This window comes from Scomber scombrus, chromosome 11, assembly GCF_963691925.1.
Source record: "Scomber scombrus chromosome 11, fScoSco1.1, whole genome shotgun sequence".
In the NCBI taxonomy this organism is placed as follows: Eukaryota; Metazoa; Chordata; class Actinopteri; order Scombriformes; family Scombridae; genus Scomber; species Scomber scombrus.
The window spans coordinates 31,428,083-31,449,754 of NC_084980.1; the positions used below are offsets into that span (position 1 = coordinate 31,428,083).

General features: G+C 43.9%; 1 protein-coding gene across 1 annotated transcript; it reads left to right on the top strand.

Moving 5' to 3' along the window:
- Positions 1-762: 762 nt before the first annotated feature.
- Positions 763-21,318, top strand: LOC133991121 (cytochrome P450 7B1). Its single transcript, XM_062429591.1, has 6 exons — positions 763-871; positions 12,069-12,205; positions 12,421-13,104; positions 15,158-15,364; positions 17,122-17,300; positions 18,393-21,318. The coding sequence occupies exons 1-6, from the start codon at positions 801-803 to the stop codon at positions 18,684-18,686; spliced, it is 1,572 nt and encodes a 523-aa protein (XP_062285575.1). The 5' UTR covers positions 763-800; the 3' UTR covers positions 18,687-21,318.
- Positions 21,319-21,672: the final 354 nt, after the last annotated feature.

Consider the following 21,672-nt stretch of genomic DNA (forward strand, 5'->3'; position numbering starts at 1 on the left):
ATGGTTTATAGGAAGGATTCTGATTGGCTGTCAGGCTGCTGTTTGGTTTATAGGAAGGATTCTGATTGGCTGTCAGGCTGCTGGATGGTTTATAGGAAGGATTCTGATTGGCTGTCAGTGTTTCTCTGAAAGGGATCCAACGATATCGTTCACCACTGTCGATGTCGTTGTAGTTGTGATGTGAACTCCTCCATCCACTGCAGTTACAACCATTCTTAATATTATATATTTATAGTTATAGTTCTTGGTATGTATAAGAGGCAGAAAATGGATGGTTGGTTGGTTTTATATAATTTGCACAATCTTTTACCAAAAGTAAGACTGAATGCTCCTGAAAATGTCAAATGGTGTAACCACAGAATTGTATTCCATTACCTTTATTTAATATAAAGTTATAATGTAAGATCATGCCAAACTAGTTGATATGGTGTTTTATTGACAATTTACTGTTTTTAAGCAAGTTGAATTATTTGGTACAAAGTTTTTATGGTTACACCACTTAGACATTTTTGCCATAATCCTCTAATATATTCTCTCTAAATGGATTAAAAGCAGAAATTTGATGCTGGGTCCACAAAAAAAGAATGTGTGAAGTTATTCATACGTTTATTTTATCATTTTAACCCTTTAAATTTAAACCACATGGACACTAAAACACCTGAGTCTTAAAGCAGCTGAGTCGTCGCTTTATTTTGAAGGCTGTAACCGGAAACAGCTGTATGTGTGTTATTGACTCAGACTGACTCAGAGCTGTGGGACAAAGTCTCAGAGTCTCAGAGTCTCCGGACAGAAGCAGAAACATGTCCGTGCTGCTGCTGCTGCTGCTCGGCGTCTTCACCCTGATCCTGTGCGTGCTCGGCGGCAGAAAGAGGTGAGTGTGTGCGTGTGTGTGTGTGTGTGTGTGCGTGTGTGTGTGCGCGTGCGCGCGCGTGTGGGGCAAAGTTAAATACACTGAACTTCAGAGTGTTTGTGTAGTCTGTGAGGTTCTGCTGGTTTGTTGCAGCAGCACAGTGATGATTATTCTCTCTGAGTGTTTAAATGTTAGAGACTCAGAGACAAACAGCTGAGGAGCATTTATTGATTATCAGGAAAGTTAATGATTCATTTTCTGCTGTTTGTTTAACAAGAGAAATAAATACAAATAAAACTGTTTATAACATCTGTTCCTGCTGCTGCTGTGCAAACACTCAGCTCTGATTCCTACTGTCGGATAAGAGTCAATTAAAATAAATAAATAAATAAGAAGTAAATAAATAAAATAAAAGAAGTCACAGGGTAACCAGTATCATTTTCCTTATAAAGCCTCGCTGTTCACATCACATCTCATTCACACGTTGCATAAACCCTCATGGTCCGACATCATCACAGAGAAAACACCGACCAGCCTCCCAGGAAGGAAACTAGGCACCAAAAGAGCAAAGAAAGAGCCTCAACTATGATCATCATTCATTAAAAGGGTTAACGTTAGCATCCTACAGTGATAAGAGCTAATCTACCTTTTATGCAGAGTGAAGGCGTTGCATCATTTCAGTAGAAGAATATTATATTATTCTATAGATTCCTGTTCATTTAATCATATAACATGTGTTTAAATGTACCTTTGTCACAGTCACACCTCCAACACCAATCAGATTCCCGTAGTTTGAGTCTCGCCATCTTACCTGGAGTCCAGTAGCTGAATGATCCTATAAGGGATTCATCTCATCTGTGTTTCTCTAGATGTTTTATACCAGGAACCAACAATGTCTCTGAATCTCTCATCAGTTATTTCTCTTTCTGAATCTTCCCAGGCTCGTTTGAGACCGTTGAGTTTAGGTGAGATTGTCTCATAGTACTGTAGAGTCTCTTCTATTAAAGAGGTCTCCTGCCTGCCCATAGAAATGAATTATTGCCCTATTGAATCTTGATAGTAAGAATGAGGGCGGCTGTGGATCAGGAGGTAGAGCGGTCGTCCACTAATCAGAAGATTGGCGGTTCGATTCCCGGCTCCTCTAGTCCACATGTCCATGTGTCCTTGGTCAAGACACTTAACCCCAAATTGCTCCCGTTGCTATGCCAACGGTGTATAAATGATTAGCTTCCCCTGATGTGCAGGTTGGCCCCCTGCGTGGTAGCTCCTGCCATCAGTGGGTGAGTGAGATGTAGTGTAAAGCGCTTTGAGTCATAAAGTCCATTTACAGTCCATAGTAGTGAGGGAGGGAACCCCAAAGGTAAAATAGTATGAATGCTTTGTTATTCAAAATGAATGAACATATAATGTAGACATTGATGAGGTTAGGAATGATTGGTTCCTCAGACTAAAGATTCCTCTCTACAACTCTTTGTCCAGCCCTCCATCTTTCTCTTTGTTAGTTTTATGTGTTTTATGTGTGAAAGTCTCTCAGAGTCTCATTGAATGAAGCAGCTGTTCTCTCCTCTCTTACTGTCTGATCACATTTTCACTTTCTTAACTTCTCAGAACAAAACTAGACTGAAGACTTTGTGAAGTTCTGTTTTTCTTCTCATGTTGAAACGTTAAATGAACCTCAGACACTCAGCTCGTCTTCTTTCACCAGAACAACAGTTTCTATCTAAACGGATGAATAGATGGATGGAGGGATGAGGGAGGGATGAGGGAGGGGGGGCACACAGACCTTTGTCAGCATCTTTATGTGAATCATTTTTAAATGTCCCTTTAGATGATGATGGTGATGATGATGATGGTGATGATGATGATGATGAGGAGGAGGAGGAGGAGGATGGTGATGAAGATGATCAGATGCTGTGATAATGGAGGAATGTTTGCATAGCTGGAAGTGATTTAATCATTAAATGAGTGTGTAGGACAGTTTGTGTACTTTCAGTGTTTTGGGGGATTTCGTGTGTTAACGTGTTCCAGCTGCTCTGAGTTTAAAACAAAACATCCACAAACCAAAAGTAGAAGCTGTCTGTCTGAGATGAGTCAAGTATCAGCTGATGATCTTCAGTCTCAACAAACATCCATCAGTGTTTCAGAAATGTAAACATTGAAGAAGAAGAAGTTTGTTTAGTTTTTCTGCTAAAAACTTTAACATTAGTTAAAAATATGTGTTTTAATTTGGTCTCTTTGATCTGAAACAGGATTAAATGAAGGAATCGTCTCTTTTGGCACTTTTCCACTATACAGTTCTAGCACTGCTCGACTCGACTCGGTACGGTAGTACCTGGTACCTGCTCCTCCATCAGGGATAGTACCTGGTACCTGCTGCTCCATCAGGGATAGTACCTGGTACCTGCTCCTCCATCAGGGATAGTACCTGGTACCTGCTGCTCCTCCATCAGGGATAGTACCTGGTACCTGCTCCTCCATCAGGGATAGTACCTGGTACCTGCTGCTCCTCCATCAGGGATAGTACCTGGTACCTGCTGCTCCATCAGGGATAGTACCTGGTACCTGCTCCTCCATCAGGGATAGTACCTGGTACCTGCTGCTCCTCCATCAGGGATAGTACCTGGTACCTGCTCCTCCATCAGGGATAGTACCTGGTACCTGCTGCTCCTCCATCAGGGATAGTACCTGGTACCTGCTGCTCCATCAGGGATAGTACCTGGTACCTGCTCCTCCATCAGGGATAGTACCTGGTACCTGCTGCTCCTCCATCAGGGATAGTACCTGGTACCTGCTGCTCCATCAGGGATAGTACCTGGTACCTGCTGCTCCATCAGGGATAGTACCTGGTACCTGCTGCTCCTCCATCAGGGATAGTACCTGGTACCTGCTGCTCCATCAGGGATAGTACCTGGTACCTGCTCCTCCATCAGGGATAGTACCTGGTACCTGCTGCTCCTCCATCAGGGATAGTACCTGGTACCTGCTGCTCCATCAGGGATAGTACCTGGTACCTGCTCCTCCATCAGGGATAGTACCTGGTACCTGCTGCTCCTCCATCAGGGATAGTACCTGGTACCTGCTGCTCCTCCATCAGGGATAGTACCTGGTACCTGCTGCTCCTCCATCAGGGATAGTACCTGGTACCTGCTGCTCCTCCATCAGGGATAGTACCTGGTAGCTGCTCCTCCATCAGGGATAGTACCTGGTACCTGCTGCTCCTCCATCAGGGATAGTACCTGGTACCTGCTGCTCCATCAGGGATAGTACCTGGTACCTGCTGCTCCTCCATCAGGGATAGTACCTGGTACCTGCTGCTCCATCAGGGATAGTACCTGGTACCTGCTCCTCCATCAGGGATAGTACCTGGTACCTGCTGCTCCTCCATCAGGGATAGTACCTGGTACCTGCTCCTCCATCAGGGATAGTACCTGGTACGTGCTGCTCCATCAGGGATAGTACCTGGTACCTGCTCCTCCATCAGGGATAGTACCTGGTACCTGCTCCTCCATCAGGGATAGTACCTGGTACCTGCTGCTCCATCAGGGATAGTACCTGGTACCTGCTGCTCCTCCATCAGGGATAGTACCTGGTACCTGCTGCTCCATCAGGGATAGTACCTGGTACCTGCTGCTCCATCAGGGATAGTACCTGGTACCTGCTCCTCCATCAGGGATAGTACCTGGTACCTGCTGCTCCTCCATCAGGGATAGTACCTGGTACCTGCTCCTCCATCAGGGATAGTACCTGGTACCTGCTGCTGCTCCATCAGGGATAGTACCTGGTACCTGCTGCTCCATCAGGGATAGTAGCTGGTACCTGCTGCTCCATCAGGGATAGTACCTGGTACCTGCTGCTCCATCAGGGATAGTACCTGGTACATGCTGCTCCATCAGGGATAGTACCTGGTACCTGCTGCTCCTCCATCAGGGATAGTACCTGGTACCTGCTGCTCCATCAGGGATAGAACCTGGTACCTGCTGCTCCATCAGGGATAGTACCTGGTACCTGCTGCTCCATCAGGGATAGTACCTGGTACCTGCTGCTCCATCAGGGATAGTACCTGGTACCTGCTGCTCCATCAGGGATAGTACCTGGTACCTGCTGCTCCATCAGGGATAGTACCTGGTACCTGCTGCTCCATCAGGGATAGTACCTGGTACCTGCTGCAGGTACTATCCCTGATTGAGTCGAGTCGAGTCGTGCTGGAACTGTGTAGTGGAAAAGCTCCATTAGTTGTATTAATATGCAGCAGATCATCACACCAGTTGACAAACTTGTCAACTGCAGTTCGGTGAACACTTAAGTTAGTATTTTGGTGAGCAGGCTAAAAATGACCGTGTCATCAGAAAATGTTACTATAAATTGGTTTGGCTCAGAACTGACACACACCTGGAGGGCAGCAGTGCTACTTACAGCCAAATCAGACAGAGCTGAGTTAAACTTAACCTGCTGTGGCCTGTTGGATAAAAAGGAGTAGTACCACCTAACTGAAAAAGGGTTAACAGAAGGAAGTGTGGCTGGATTAGATTAAAGAACTAAAATCAACAAAAAGAAGTCTGACATATCAAGCTGGATTTTCTAGGTGCTTCAGGGTAATGTTCATTTCATACACAGCAGCAACTCAATGTGCTTTACATAAAAACTTAATATCAGGATGATTATTCAGTAAAAACTGGAAACATTGCATTAAAATGATTAAAGGGACAAACAGTGTAAATGATGCTTTAAGAGAGTTCATCCATCCATGCAGAGGAGAAGAATGTTTTTAATCTGGATTGAAAATGTTCACATTTGGGCTGATTTCAGTTCAGCTGGTAGTTTGTTCAGCCTGCTGTCACATGATCTGTTAGTGTTTGATGAAGAGGATGATGAGGATGAAGAGGATCAGGTTCCTCGGCCTCAGCGCTGATGACGGGGGGTTTTGTTTAAAGTGGGTCAGCAGCACATTCCTTTGTGTTTAATGCACAGAGACGGAAACTGTCTGCTGAACAGTAAACAGTGTTTAACTAGTGAGAGTCTCTCAGTCACACACTGTCATAAGAAGAGAAAGAAGAGAAGAATAGGAGAAGAGAAGAAGAGAAGAGAAAAAGAAGAAGAGAAGAAGAGAAGTGAAGAAGAAGAAGAGAATGAGGGAAGAGAAGGAGAGAAGGAGAGAATGAGGGAAGAGAAGGAGAGAAGGTTTCCAGTCACATATTTGTTGTTATTAATTATTGTGATGAAATCTTTTTAATAGTAAATCACCAGCTGACGTGTCTGAGCTGTTTCAACAGGAAGAACCAAAGATTACTCAATAAATCATTAATATACCTGCCTACCCAACCCAGGACCTTCACAATAAAAGCATGAACCAGTACTCAGTCATCTTCAAAACCAACAACAACTAAAAACATTGAATCATTAAATCTAACAAGAACAAACGGCTCCAACAGACAAACACTGAGTCCCAGCAGGTTTATATAAGAGACATTATTAAAGACATTATAACAGCTTTCACAATCAGCCGTCAGCTCTGCAACAACCTGCCTGAGTAGATAAACCTCACAGACTCTGTAACTTTAGCTCCTTATAATTAACTGAGTGAGAAACGGATCTGCTGTTTGTCTCTGTGGAGAAAAGTGAGCGTCTGATAGAAAGAGGAAAGGCGTTTGTTTTCCAGGAGGAGGGAGTGTCTCTTATCTCATGTTTACACTTTGCTCCAGTTAGTTGGTTCAGGAAGTTCATTGATTGTTTCTCTACATCACAGAACAGGAACAACTTCGGGCCAAAGTCCGTTCATGAGCACTGCTGCAGAAACAAGAGACAGGAACTGAGACTTTACAGTTCAGAACCGTGATGGATAGAAAGAAGCTTCAATAAAACAATAAAGGAACCTGTTGCACCCTCGCCATATTTTCAGAAAAAACGCCTAAAAAGACATACCCAAAGTAAATGAAGAATTGCTTCACAATTATAAGGTTCATATGCATTTCCTTGTTGTCTGGGGACATCTAGGGACCTCAAGGAATGTATTCCCAGTGTTAGAAATAGTGTGTCTGTTATTATATCTGAGTAAATTGGAATAAAGCAAAGGAGAAATGGGAAATTTCTATCCTCGCCTATTTTCCCCCCCTATTTGAATAATACATTTTTATTTGTAAAGCACTTTTCATAAAGTAATCTCAAAGTGCTACAGAAACCAAAAAACAAAATAAACAAAAGACTAAGAGAAAAATCAGACACGATTAAAATCAGACACGATTAAAATCAGACACGATTAAAATCAGACACGATTAAAATCAGCAGAAGAAAGAATAGCTATAAGAGGAGAAGAAAGTTCAGAAAGAGAATAAAAACATCTAGGAACGACCTGGGAAAGCCTGTCCGAACAAAAAAGTTTTAAGCCCTTTTTTAAAGGCATCGACAGACTGGGGTTGTCGTAGGTGTTCAGGGAGGGAGTTCCAGATGTGGGGGGCAGTGGAGCAGAAGGCTCGGTCTCCCATGGTGCGGAGTCGTGTGCGGGGCTGATGGAGGAGGTTGGTGCTTTGGGACCGGAGGTTACGGGTGGATGAGTGAGGGGTAAGGAGGTCTTTGAGGTATTGCGGGGCGTTGCTGTAGATGCAAAGGTGGGTGATGAGGGCGATTTTGTATTGGATTCTTGAGGTTATGGGAAGCCAGTGTAGGTTCTGAAGAATGGGGGTGATGTGGTCGTATTTGCGGGTTTTCATCAGAGTTCGGGCAGCACAGTTCTGAATGAATTGAAGTTTCTGAAGGTGTTTGTTGGGTATACCGATGAGCAGGCTGTTACAGTAATCAAGCCTGGAGGAGATCAGGGCGTGGACGAGTTTTTCAGCATCAGAGAAGGTGAGGAATGGGCGGAGTTTAGAAATGTTCTTGATATGGAAAAAGCAGGTTTTGTACAGATGTTTGATGTGGTTTACAAAGGTAAGTTGTGGGTCCAGCTTCACACCGAGGTTGGTAACTGAGGTAGAGAGGGGGATGTCTTGACCAGAGAAGGAGATGGTGGTTATGGGTGATGACTGGACCTGATGAGGGGTACCAATTTGTATGGCTTCGGTTTTGGAGCTGTTCAGCTGGAGGAAGTTGTGACTTATCCACGCCCTGATCTCCTCCAGGCAGTTGGAGAGGGCTAGAGTAGGTGATGATGAGTGGACCGGGGTTGAACGTAGGTTGGGGTCAGTTCGGAGGTACAACTGAGTGTCATCGGCGTAGCAGTGAAAAGAGATGCCGTGCCGGCTGATGACACGACCCAGTGGCAGCATGTACAGAATAAAGAGGAGGGGTCCAAGGACAGATCCTTGGGGGACACCGCATGTAACAGGGGCTGTTTGGGACCTGGCAGAGCCCAGGCTGATGTACTCTGTCCTGTTGGCGAGGTAAGAGGTGAACCAGTCCAGTGTGGAATGATGGAGACCAATGTCGGTGTGGAGGCGGCTTAGGAGGATATGGTGGTCGACAGTGTCAAAAGCCGCTGAAAGGTCCAGAAGGATAAGCAGGGAGGGGGATCCAGAATCGGCAGAGATGAGAAGGTCGTTGGTAACTCTCAACAATGCTGTCTCTGTACTATGGGCAGTGCGGAAACCAGATTGGAATATTTCAAACAGTGAGTGGAGTTGTAGATGTTCCTGTAGCTGTGCGGCAACAGCTTTTTCAAGCACTTTAGACAGGAATGGAAGATGGGAAATGGGCCGGTAGTTTGAGAGACATTCTGGGTCGAGGTTGGGTTTCTTCAGGAGAGGCTTGATAACGGCAGTTTTGAGTGAGGGCGGGACATGGCCGGAGTTTAACGAGTGGTTTATTATTTGTGTGATAAGAGGGCTTATGACAGACAGGTTTGATTTGATGAGTGTTGTAGGGATGGGGTCCAGGGGGGAGGTGGAGGGCTTCATCTTTTTGATGAAACCCTCAACTTCGGTCTGTGTGACTGTAGCAAAGGTGCTGAAAAGTGCAGGTTGAGGGCAGGCAGATGGCAGAAATGGAGCTGGGGAGCCTGAGAGCTGGGACCGGATGGAATTTATCTTGTCTTTGAAAAATGCAAGAAACCTGTTGCAGTGTTCTACTGTGGGTTCTGTATGGGTTTGGTTTTTGAGATTAAGGAGATAGTTTATGGTGGAAAACAGCTGTTTTGAATTTCCTGGACTGTTATTGATGATGTTGGAGTAGTAGATGGACCGGGCTTCTTTAAGGGCTGCTGCATAGGCCTTCTGGTGGTTTTTGTAGGCCAGCTTGTGTACCACCAGGCCAGATGATTTGACACGCCTCTCAATGGCACGGCCAGCAGCCTTCATCTTGCGCAGTTCTTTCGTGAACCAGGGGGCAGTGCGGGAGAAAGACACAGTTCTTGTTTTGAGAGGGGCATGTATATCCAGGAGGCAGCGAAGAGAATGGTTGTAGACCGATTGATCGACCGATTTGTTGACTGATGGAAGGTTGACTGAGGCCAGCAGTTGGAGGTCAGAGTGCAAGATGGCAGGGTTGATGTTTTTTATGTTGCGAAAATGAATATCGCGTTTAGGCTGGGGGAGGAGAGATGGGCAGGAAATGTCCATGGAAATGATGCTGTGATCAGAGACGCCCAGGTCATATACTGACAGATCTTTGATGGAAGGAGAGTCTGTGATGACCAGGTCTAAAGTGCGCCCTCTGGTGTGTGTAGGTGCATCAACGTGCTGTGTGAGGTTGAGACAGTCCAGTACATGAAGGAAATCAGCTGCCAGGGGGAGGAGGGATTATCAATGTGAATGTTCATATCACCAAGTATGATGTTATTGGAGGATAGAGAGCAGAGCGAGGTGAGAAGGTCGTGAATCTCTGTGATGAAGGATGGGTGTGGTTTGGGCGGCCGGTAGATCAGTACAGCATTGATCTTGGAAGGGGGTTTTGATTTGAAGGCCAGATATTCAAACGAGGACACATCAGGTAGAGACAGAGGAGACAGCTTGAGTGTGTCGCGGTAAATTACTGCCAGGCCACCACCTCGGCCAGTGCAGCGAGCCCTCTGCAGGTAACTGTATCCAGGGGGACAGGCTTCATTTAATGATGAAAAAACCTCAGGTTGGTGCCAGGTCTCAGTGAGGCACATCAGGTCTATATCTTTATCAAGAATGTGATCATGAACCAGGCTTGATTTATTTGACAGGGACTGGGCATTAAAAAGTTCAGTTTTAATGTGGGATTGATCAGTAGACCTCTGGATGGGACAGAGCAGGCTGGGATCCACACCTCTCTTTTCATCACGCACAGCATGGCACAGTCTCGCGATGTTCCCGGCGATATTCCTTACCGCGGTGGCGGCACTGTGATGACGTATCCGCGATGCGACAGGAAGAGCGGCGAGCCAGGTGGATGAGATGGAGCCGGTGTCGGGAGGCTGGATGTAAATAAACTTTCTCCGCGAGCTTCCAGCTTTAAGCTGTGCCAGGGTGGCGGGTCCGTTTACCGGAGTAATGAGCGGCGCTGGCTCCGGGAAGATAGGACGGATCCATCGGCTGCATACGAACCGGGCAGGGGGAGAGGATCCTAGGCGCAGCTCAGCCGAGGAAAAGACTCTCAGGTGAGCTTTGAGACGGGCAATCACACCGGCACGTTTCCCACGTCTTCTAGAGCGCTTTCTCTGGGGGAGAGGGCATGACAGCCGGCATCGGTGTTTGGAGCCGCAGGGTCCGTTGGAGCGGGACTTTTGGTCACGATCCCTCCGGGGAGAGACAGTAGGCAGTCGGCGCAGGTGATCGGGAATGTCCGCCAGCACAGGTGTTTCCTGATCGAAAAAATTTGACAGAGGATAACACCATGCTAACACTAATTCCATGCACACAGATGCCACTGATCACCTTCAGCAACTCCTTGACTACAAATGTACCAAATTTGATAGAATTTGAGCAAAGGTCAAAGCCTCCACAAAGGTTTTAGTAAGGATAGGACCAGGCAGACATTCATTTGGCACTATTTGGCACAGTTTGGCACCAAAGTGTGCCAAATAGGTTATTTTCCACTTCCAAAGGAGACTGGCTGAAAAATACAACATCTAATAATAATAATAATAATAATAATAATGCATTTTATTTAAAGGCGCCTTTCAAAGCACTCAAGGACACCTTACAAGGCACATAAAACACAACAACAGTACATCAAACAATAAAAATCAGGTAACATTTAGTGCAAATATAAATAATAAATATGAATGTGACTATAAAGTGCATCAGTACAATAAATAAACAAGAACGTGATGCATAGTTAGTGTGAGACAGAGTATGCTGCTCTATATGAGCGTTTTCAGGAGGGATTTAAAGGTGGAAACAGAGTCCGAAGTGTGAATGTCTGGTGGGAGAGAGTTCCTGAGGGGGGGGGCAGATCGGCTGTCCATTACAGGAGTCTATTGCCATTTCCTGGAGCTGTTTGGAGATACAATTTACCTTGTGGCCCATCAACTACTACCATTGTACACACTATAAAATCAAACACAATTGCTTTGTTATTTGATAGAATATTGAGACATAAACACAGAATTTCACATTTTGACGATAAAATGCTAAATTTAGCTGCGTCTCTGCTACGGGGCTGACATGAGCTGGTTAGGTCAGATTCTGTTTTGCTTGGTATCATCAGAAAGATGAGCTTCTCTAGTTCAATTTGACACCTAACATGACTGAGTCGAGCAAGCGGATATATGTGTACTGCTGCGTTTCATTTAGACTGTCCCTTATATTCACAGAGCTGTTATTTTTTTAGTTAATTGTTTAAATTATTGCCAAACAAACTGTTTGAGAAAAATACACTTGGACTGTTTTGATAGAGTTGAAGCCTCATCTTTTGGAAACATTTGGAAAAAAACCCACTACAGCGTTTTATTAACTTTTTATAGGCAGTAAACAATTGTAGCGGGTATAACAGGTTAACTTTATAAGACTGTTAATAAAGGGCCTCAACTAACAATTGATTTCATTCTCATTTAATTATTTTCACCATTAATTGAAATGTTTGGTCAGTTTCTCACAGTTCGTGGTGAAGTCTTCAATCAAAGAACTTAACAGTTCAAAACACAAATATTCACTTTTTTATCACAAAGAAAAAGAAAAAGTGGAAATCTTCACATTTAAGAGCTCGGAGCTGATTCTGAAATAATTCATCGATTATCAAAAGTGTTGCGCTAAGCAGTGAAATACAGAAACTACACAGAGTCAGCTGATCAGTGATGTTCAGTGTGTCTGTGTGTCCTCTGCAGGAGAAACGGAGAACCTCCGCTGATAACAGGCTGGATTCCTTTCATTGGGAAAGCTCTGGAGTTTGGAAAAGATGCCCATAAATTTCTGGAAGAACATAAGAAGAAGTTTGGAGACATATTTACAGTCCAGATAGCAGGTTGGTACATGTGTTTGCAGTCAGTTCATGATTTCATGAAATGCTTCCATTCTTACCAGGTGGGGAGTTCCGGTCCTCTGAAATGACGCCAACGCGGTGCTGGTCTGACTCAGGTGTTGGTCTGACTCAGGTGCTGGTCTGACTCAGGTGCCGGTCTGACTCAGGTGCCGGTCCGACTCAGGTGTTGGTCTGACTCAGGTGTTCTCTCCCTGCAGGTAAATACATGACCTTCATCATGGACCCTCTGATGTATCCAAACATCATCAAACATGGCCGCCAGCTGGACTTCCACGAGTTCTCCAACAAGGTGGCGCCCGTCACCTTCGGCTACCCGCCCGTCATCAAGGGGAAGTTCCCGGGCCTGCAGGAGCAGGTCAAACGCTCCTTCAAGCTCCTCCAGGGAGACAACCTCCAGCTGCTGACAGAGAGCATGATGGGTAATCTAATGCTGGTGTTACGGCAAGACCACCTGGACCCGAGGCTGGAGGACCACCTGGACCCGAGGCCGGAAGACCACCTGGACCCGAGGCCGGAGGACCACCTGGACCCGAGGCCGGAGAACGGGGGCGGCTGGAGGACAGGCAGCATGTACGACTTCTGTATCTCGGTGATGTTCGAGGCTACCTTCCTCACCATGTACGGCAGGCCGGCGGCCGCTCGGCGCCACAGCGGGATGAGCGTGATGAGGGAGGACTTCGTCAGGTTCGACAACATGTTCCCGCTGCTCATCGCTCAGATCCCCATCTGGCTGCTGGGGCGGACCAAGGCCATCCGAGAGAAGCTGATCAGCTGCTTCCTGCCGCAGAGCATGTCCTGCTGGTCCAACACGTCTCAGTTCATCAGGGAGAGATCGCGGCTGTTCGATCAGTACGACTCGCTGAAGGACTTCGACAAAGCAGGTAGAAACCAAACAGTCACTTCGTTAAGATCATGACACATAGTTACAGTGAGATGCTCAACAAAAGGCCTCCAGACATTCCTGCTTTTGATTAACAAGTGTTGAAACACTTTGAGATAAAATCCTTTCAGCTCAACCACAAAACATCGTTAATCAGCTCCTCCTGACACAGGAAGAGATGACTCAACTAAGCCAGCAGTGACTGAATGTTTCAGTATTCAGTCAACTACAACAGGCTGATTCTGTCACTGTCACATTATTTTTGACACATCATTTTATTTGTTGTTATATAAAAACATTGATTTGTGCAGCTTTAAAGAAAGTCAGATGGGAAGTGGAGTTGTGATTATCAGATTCTCCTCACATCAACACGTTTCACCACCGTTTAATCAGTTTCACATAACAGGTTTTTTTTAATTTCATAACACAGAACAAACACAGTTCTCTCATATTTAAGATATTAATTCAGCATGTCTGAGGCCGTTGACTTTCCCTTCTGACTGTTTGAACTGACATATTTTGCAACTCCCCCGAGCATCAGTGTGCCTCCCCCACTCACTCTCTCGGGACACTTTGTCTGCTTTCCATTTGGATTTTAATAAAAAACACATTGTTTCAGCACAACGTTCCCACAGATTCATGACTTAGTAAAACAGTTTATAATTTTTATTTCCATCTGTTTATTCTGCTGTGCCTTTATAAACTCTCCTGTATTTAACCGTCTCTTTACTGTACTCTGTTATATTTTACTCTGCTCTGCTCCCAGTCTCAGACATTTACACGTAGGCTGAGCTGTGGTCGAGGAATCTGTGGGTGAGATTAAATTAATGTTGTTGAGCTGTGGGGAAGATGTAGCAGATATGTGGGCGAGTGTTTGGGTTTGTTTCTGGGGAGATGGAAGAAAACCGTAGCTGTGACTAAACTTAATGTGGGGGTGAGGGTTAGCTGTAAATGGAGCAGGGATGTGCATGAGCCTGTATTTTCATGGTGGGTATAACCTACAAATAATTGAATATTTGCTGCATGCATAATGTGTCAAAAATAACTTTAAATATTCATAACAAACAAGCTTTAACTGCACAAACTTGTATTCATTTAAATGATAATCAGCCTTCAACACATTAATTAACCCTCCTGTTGTCCTCAGGTCAATGAAGAATGGAAAGGAAAAGAGGAAGGAAAGGAGGGAGGATGGAAGGAAGGAAAGGAGGATGAAAGGGAGGAAGAAGGAAGGAAAGGAGGGAGGGAGGGAGGGAGGGAGGAAGGAAGGAAGAAGGAAGGAAAGGAGGGAGGAAGGAAGGAAAGGAGGGAGGGAGGAAGGAAGGAAGAAGGAAGGGAAGGAAGGTAGGAAAGGTGGAAAGAAGGGAGGATGGAGGAAAGGAAGAAGGAAGGAAAGGAGGAAGGAAGGAAGGGAGGAAGAAGGAAGGAGGGAGGGAGGAAGGAAGGATGGAAAGGAGGGTGGAAGGGAGGAAGAAGGAAGGAAAGGAGGGAAGAAGGAAGGGAAGGAAGGAAAGGAAGGGAGGATGGTGGGAGGGAGGAAGAAGGAAGGAAAGGAGAGAGGAAGGAAGGAAGGAAAGGAGGGAGGGAGGGAGGAAGGAAGAAGGAAGGAGGGAGAAAGGAAAAGAGGAAGGAAGGAAAGACAGGAAGGAATGAAGGAAGTGAGGAAAGGAAAGAAGGAAGGGTGGAAGGACAGAGGAAAGAAGGAAGGTAGGAGGGAGGAAGGAGGGAGAGAGGGAGAAAGGAAAAGAGGGCGGAAGAAAGGAAGGAAAGAAGGAAGAAAGGGGGATGGAGGAAGCAAAGAAGGGAGGAAAGAGAGAGGAAGGAAAGAAAGAGAGAAGGAAGGGAGGAAAGAAGGAACAGACACGAAGGTCAAAAGAAACAACTTCACAGACCCCTTAAAAATATAACAGGTGGATTATTTTCTCCCCGTCATAAACAACAAACGACTGGAGGAGCCTGTTTTACCTCACTGGGGGTAAACTGCGGGTGAGATGTGACATATTTTGTGTGAACAGTCTTGAACATGGTGACTCTTTTACCCCCCCCCCCTCCAGCTCATCACTTTGCCATCCTCTGGGCGTCCGTGGGGAACACCGTCCCCGCCACCTTCTGGGCGATGTACTACCTGGTGAGTCACCCCGAGGCTCTGAGCGTCGTGCGCCAGGAGATCCATGATGTCCTTCAGCTAAGCGGCGTCGAGTTCGGCAGCGACCGAGACGTTACGCTCAGCAAAGACCAGCTGGAGAAACTCTGCTACATGAGTACGATGCTTCCTGTTCATGTTATTATATTTACATCCTCTCACAGTTAACTGCTGAATACTAGACAACCAGTTTACTCATCATCATTAATCTCACTGAGTTTAGTTTCATTCACTTTTCAGTACAAAACATAATCATCATCATCACCTATATCATCAGACTCAGGGTCCAGTTTAAAAATACACATATGATACAGACATGATATATAAAAAGACATATAAGATACATAGATAAATAAAAGCATTGCTCTTGTTACAGCCATAGACTGTATATAAGAAATGGACGTAACATCCGTGACTGAGGTTAGAAATCAAGTGAGAAGTTGGTGAATTCTCCATTGACTTGTATAGAGACGGAAGTCCTTTTGACACCAAAACGGTCGCCCCCTGGTGGCCTTTTGATAGAATGCAGTTTTAAGTTACTTCCTGGTTGGCATCATTTGAGGGGACCGGAACTCCCCGCCTGGTTACAACAGACATTCATAGTGTCTGTTTCCATACAGGAGAATGGTAACGTATGGATCTAGAGTCTAACAATGTTGGTCTGAGGAACATTCAGGCGACTTCAAATGTTTACATTAAACTCCTCAATAAGGAGTTGAAGTTGTTGAGCCGTGCTCTACAGCTCCTCATACAGTCATTATAACCTGAAGCCTCTGCATGCTCACCTTTTTAAGGGAGCTGCTGTGTATAAAGGAGTACAATATGCTGTAAAGAGCATTATCTGAGCATTGTCTGAGCATGTGGAATTAGCTTGGGCATAAAATATGCAGCACTTTCTGTATATTCATTATCATCAGAGAGGTCAATGGAGAAAAAGTAACACAGCAAAATAAAATAAATCAGTGTAAACAGAATTAGCTGCAAGTGAAGTGGAAAGTGTTTAGAGACAGACAAACATGTTGTTGGTTGGACTAAACCAGCCCCCCCCCCCCCCCCCCCCCCAGTCTGTCCACTCCCTCGCCTTTTGTTGGCACAGTCTTGGGAAGGTTTGCCATAATAAGGGCCGTCCCAATTAAATCGTTTAAGTGGACTGTGAAACTTTTAAATAACAGGAAGTGCAACAGAAGGGAGGAAACAACAAGAGTTCAGTCTTTCTTCTTTGTCATTTATTTCAGATCAAACTCACCTTTGTTTTTCACCTCATGGTTATAGATAGTTAGTTTTAGTTCACAGGGGAAAGACGAGGCATTAGGCTGCGTTTAGTGTGAAACAGCACATGATGGACGCATGGCATCTACCCATCACCATGGTGATGGCTGCCTCCTGGTTCAGGTTGAGCAGCGAGGGCGTCCCATGCCATCAATTTACACCTTCAGTAGAAATGCCTCCAAAGCTGTGAGTGTTACTGGACTTGGAGTGACACTTAGTGGTGAGGTGGTGGTGTGTAGGGACTGGTTGGGGACTGGTTTGGGACTGGTTTGGGACTAGTTTGGGACTGGGATTGGTTTGGGACTGGTTTGGGACTAGTTTGGGACTGGTTTGGGACTGGGCCTGACAGTAATGGGAATAAAGAAGAGCACCAGTCTTTTCCCTCTAGAGATGCAGGAGACGGTTCATTAGAGAACATTTGATTACAAGAACTCATTTAAAGACACTGTTGGAACAAAACTGAATAATTTGCTCAGAAACCAACGACAGAAGTCGTAAAATGATTTCACTCCTCTTCCTGGGAAAAGACCTGAAAGTGCGTCACTCTGTGTGAGTTTCGGCTCATTAGTACAGATTTTAGATAACGATGCTGACTCTCCTCCACAGACAGCTCCATCAGCGAGAGCCTCCGCCTGTCCTCGGCCTCCATGAACATCCGCGTGGCTCAGGAGGACTTCAGTCTGCGTCTGCAGGGCGAGCACTCAGCGGAAGTCAGGAAGGGAGACATCATCGCCCTGTACCCTCAGAGCATGCACATGGACCCCGAAATCTACGAGGAGCCACAGGTATGACTCACAACCTGCTGCTGGTCAGTTATTGATCAGTCAGCTGAATCTGGAGCCTTTTATCAACATTAATTTACCACCAACAGCCTGATTCAGATTGTCGCTGCGTTTTCAGGGAGATTTAATAGTTAATGAAGGAGATTTAAGGGCTGATGTTACTTTGATTAACTCTGTTCTTCAATTTCATGAGTTTCTTATCTGATGAGTCAACAGTAAAGTGATTCTGATGACTCACTGCTGCCATCTGCTGGAAGTAAAGTGCAGCTGCACTCAGTGGCTCTTCAGGTCTGTCGGTGCAGGATTACAGAAACACATTTTGCTCCCAAAGATCAAAGATGGAACTTACTGATCGTCATTATAACCTTTGTTTTGCAGCCTTGTGCTCAGATCATAATAAACCTTATATTTAAAGCATGTGGAGTTATAGTGCAGCTTTTATTCTTTAAAACCCTTCAAAAGTAAAAATACAGAATTAAAAACGATGAAATCAAACTGTAGATGCAGATTTGTCTAAAATATGTAACTTATAACTTATGATGAAGTTTTATTATTGTGTCATCAATAGAAATGTGTAAAGCAACACAGAAAAACAACAGTTCACATAAAATAATCTGATTATCGGACGTTTAAGTCAACAACAACAGAAAGTCACAAATGAATCAGAAAGTTTATCAATTAACAACTTTTGAGACAAAACCAGCAACATGATCTGATTCCCACAGTCCAGTTAAAGATCTTCAGACTCCGGACGGTTAGGGAAGCAAAGTGGATCAATCAATCAATCAATCAATCAATCAATCAATCAATCAATCTTTATTTATATAGTGCCAAATCACAACAACAGTCATCTCGAGGCACTACTCTTTAACTTAATTTAAAGAGACCCAACATTCCTACATGAGCAGCACTTGCAGACAGTAACAGGGAGAAACTGGTTGATGTTTCTGTCCATGAAGCAGCGGCGGCTCTCATGTTTGTAGTGATCGCCGCTGTAGAAAGAACTTCTGACACCTGCAGAGGCTCAAACAGGTGAGAGGACTCATCAGGTCGTTGATGAAAACAAACCTTTTCTTGTTGTCTCTGCTCCGTCAGACGTTCCGGTTCGACCGCTTCGTGCAGGACGGCCGAGAGAAGACGGACTTCTTCAAGGACGGACAGAAGCTGAAGTATTACCGCATGCCGTTCGGCTCGGGCTCCTCCAAGTGTCCCGGACGCCACTTCGCCGTCAACGAGATCAAACAGTTCCTGTGTCTGATGCTGCTGTACTTTGACATCGAGCTGGAGGAAGGGCAGAGCAGAGCCACTCTGGACTCCAGCAGAGCCGGACTCGGCATCCTGCTGCCGACCACAGACGTCCGCTTCCGCTACAGACTGAGAGCAGCTTAACCGAAACAGTCAAAGGTCCCTCATTTCAAATGTAAGTGTCACTGTTGCAGCTTCTCAATGCATTGTGGGAAAGCAGGAAACACAGGATGGACCAGAGACGTGAGAAAGGGAAGACAGCTTTTCTAATTAAAACCCTCAAAATGTTGATATTCTTCATAACTTTTTATTCTTTGGAGCAAAACTTTGACATGTTCAATAACACTGTGTTCAGTAGCAGATAATAAAGCAGCACTGTACAATAAGACTCCACTTATAAAGGATTTATAATGGTTGTAAGTGAGTTGTTAATTAGACTGTAAACACTTCATAAAGCATTAATTAACAGTTATAAATGAGTTATAACCCTATTTCCCATTCATCAGTGCAGGGTCACTATGTCTGCGATACTACTGTGTTTATATCATCCATCCTTATATCCTCCGTCCTTCCTTCCTTTCCTTCCTCCCTTCCTTCTTTCCTTTCCTTAAACATCTGGGTTAAATAGTCAGTCAGATTCTACCCCATCTATCTCATATCATTGTGAGCATTAATTTATGAGTTATAGATATTTATGACTGCTAACAGGAGCTTTATAAAGTGGGAAACACTTCTAACTGCTAACAGTGAGGCTTGTTTTAAAGTTTAATACACTCAAACATTTATGAGTTACTAATATTAACATTTACCATTTTTGAGATGAAATGCAAAGACAGATGAAACACAATCATACTAAACTGTTTATTCACTCATTAATAAACAGTGATGACTTTTAACACACTTTACAATAAGGATCCTTTTACTCATGAATAAATAAATGCTCATAGTTTGATGCTCAGAAACATGAAGAGAAACTGAAACCAAAGATGCTGCCTGATAAAGGAAACGCTGAGAATACAGATACATATGGGATCACTATTTGAGTTATAATAACAGCTTAGTAATGATTTAGAAAGTGTTCACAACCTAATTAACAAGCCAGTTATAAACCAGTTATAAGGAGGCTTGTTGTAAAGTGGAGCTGATGATCCAGAGGTAGAATACTGTACGAACTGATCCGTCCGTCAGGCTGCAAACTGAACTCTAACTACATCATGTTGTGTTATTACTGTTTGTCTCTGCTGTTAATGAACACACGCTCGTAGTGCTGCTGCTGAACTGGACGGTGTTCCTATTATTTTGTCCATCACATTAACATACAACCATTGTTTTAAATGTCTATGGAATCAGACGGCAGCTCTTAAAATATAACTACTCACCCGATGAAACTGTGTTTTATATGTTTATGATGTGACCCACAGCAGTGAACTACGTGCTGCTTTCATGCTCTGCTGTTCAGTCACTAATCGATCTTCATCTTTACTGACTGAGAATTAATGTAAATGTTTTTTTACATAGTTTTATTACTGGAGAATTTAACGTCTGTACAGTCAACTTTAAACTAAACATGTAAAATGAGAATATTCTTTTAACCTTCCTGTCGTCCTCCAGGGTCAAATTGACCCCGTCTGTTTTGACTTCCTCCTTTCCTTCCTTCTTCCTCCCTTCCATCCTTCCTCCCTTCTATCCTTCCTTCCTCCTTTCCTCTCTTCTTCCTACCTTCCATCCTCCCTCCTTCCTTTCCTTCCTTCTTCCTTGACTCGAGGACAACAGGAGGGTTAAATGTTTTTTGTAATTTAGACAGAAACTGTATGTTTCCTGTATTCAACTGTCAAAGTTAAACACTAACAAGCAGAGTGAATCTAATGTTGAACTTTGTTGTTTTATTGATGCAGTTTTTTTTCTTGTATGATGTAATTTTTGATTTTAGATCATTTTCAGATCCACAAAATCTAAAATAGACCAAATAGAAATCTGCAGATCTCAAACACTGCAGCAAGAAAGCTCAGAAGAACTAAAAACACTAAATATTAACAGTACTTCTGTGTTTTAACTGTTTTAAAGATGATTTATAACATCTGTAATCCTGATTTATGCTGCAGTTTAAAGACTTTTATCTTCACTCTGTTGCCTTTAATAGCTGCTAATACTCTGACTCTGTTTTAATTCAAATGTTCTTTTATACCTTTTAAAATCTTTATTTTTCTTTGCTGTTTCGTGTAAAGCACTGAATTGTCTCTGTGTGTAAAACCTGCTTTATAAATAAACAAAGTGGACTGAAGTCAGCATAGACAGCACCAATAACTCAGAGTATTGATCTATTATAATCATTATTATATTAGTTCTGTTGCATCTTCCCTCCATAAGAAGAATAGACTTCAGGCTGAGGAAGAATCTCAGCGCCATCTTGTATTTTACAAGTGTTTAAGTTCAGTGTTTGCCGTCGACTCTTCCTGATGAACCATCGAGACGTTTCCACCAGGTGGTTCAGACTGGGACTTTCTGATCACATTTTGAGTACTGAAAAAGGATTTCACTGTTTTTTTTACCTTCATCTAGACGACATTAGCTGAGTCTGCAGCTGCTGGTTTGAGGATTAAGGGAAGAAGGTTAATACTTTATAATCAGGACGATATATCCAGTAACTGTTCTGTTGTGTAAAATGTCTAAACAGTGAAAATCGTGTCATTACAACGTTTACAAACTGATATTTATCATCAGTCAGAACAGTGAAAGATGTTCCGTTAAAAGATGAAACTAAACGAGGCTAAATGACTTCATGGTTTCATTTGTGCTAAAATGTTAAAAATCATCCTCACGAAATAAAGAAATAGCTTCGTTTGTGTTGTTATTCCTCGTTCTTGTTTTTATTCGTGTTCGTCGTGGTACAGGCCGACCAGAGTGGTCTGATCTTTAGTAGGAGTCAGACACAGAAGGCTTGATCAGTTGTCCAACGGTAGTTTATTATAATAAGTGTTACATGTGTAACCAAAAAGATAAACAAAGCAAAAATAAAGGAAAAACTAAACAATTAACTCATAAGCATAACTGAACTCAAGTTAAGGAACGTGTACACAGCTACACTCTACCAGAGCCGTATAACAGCTACTGCTTATATAGAGCCCTCCAT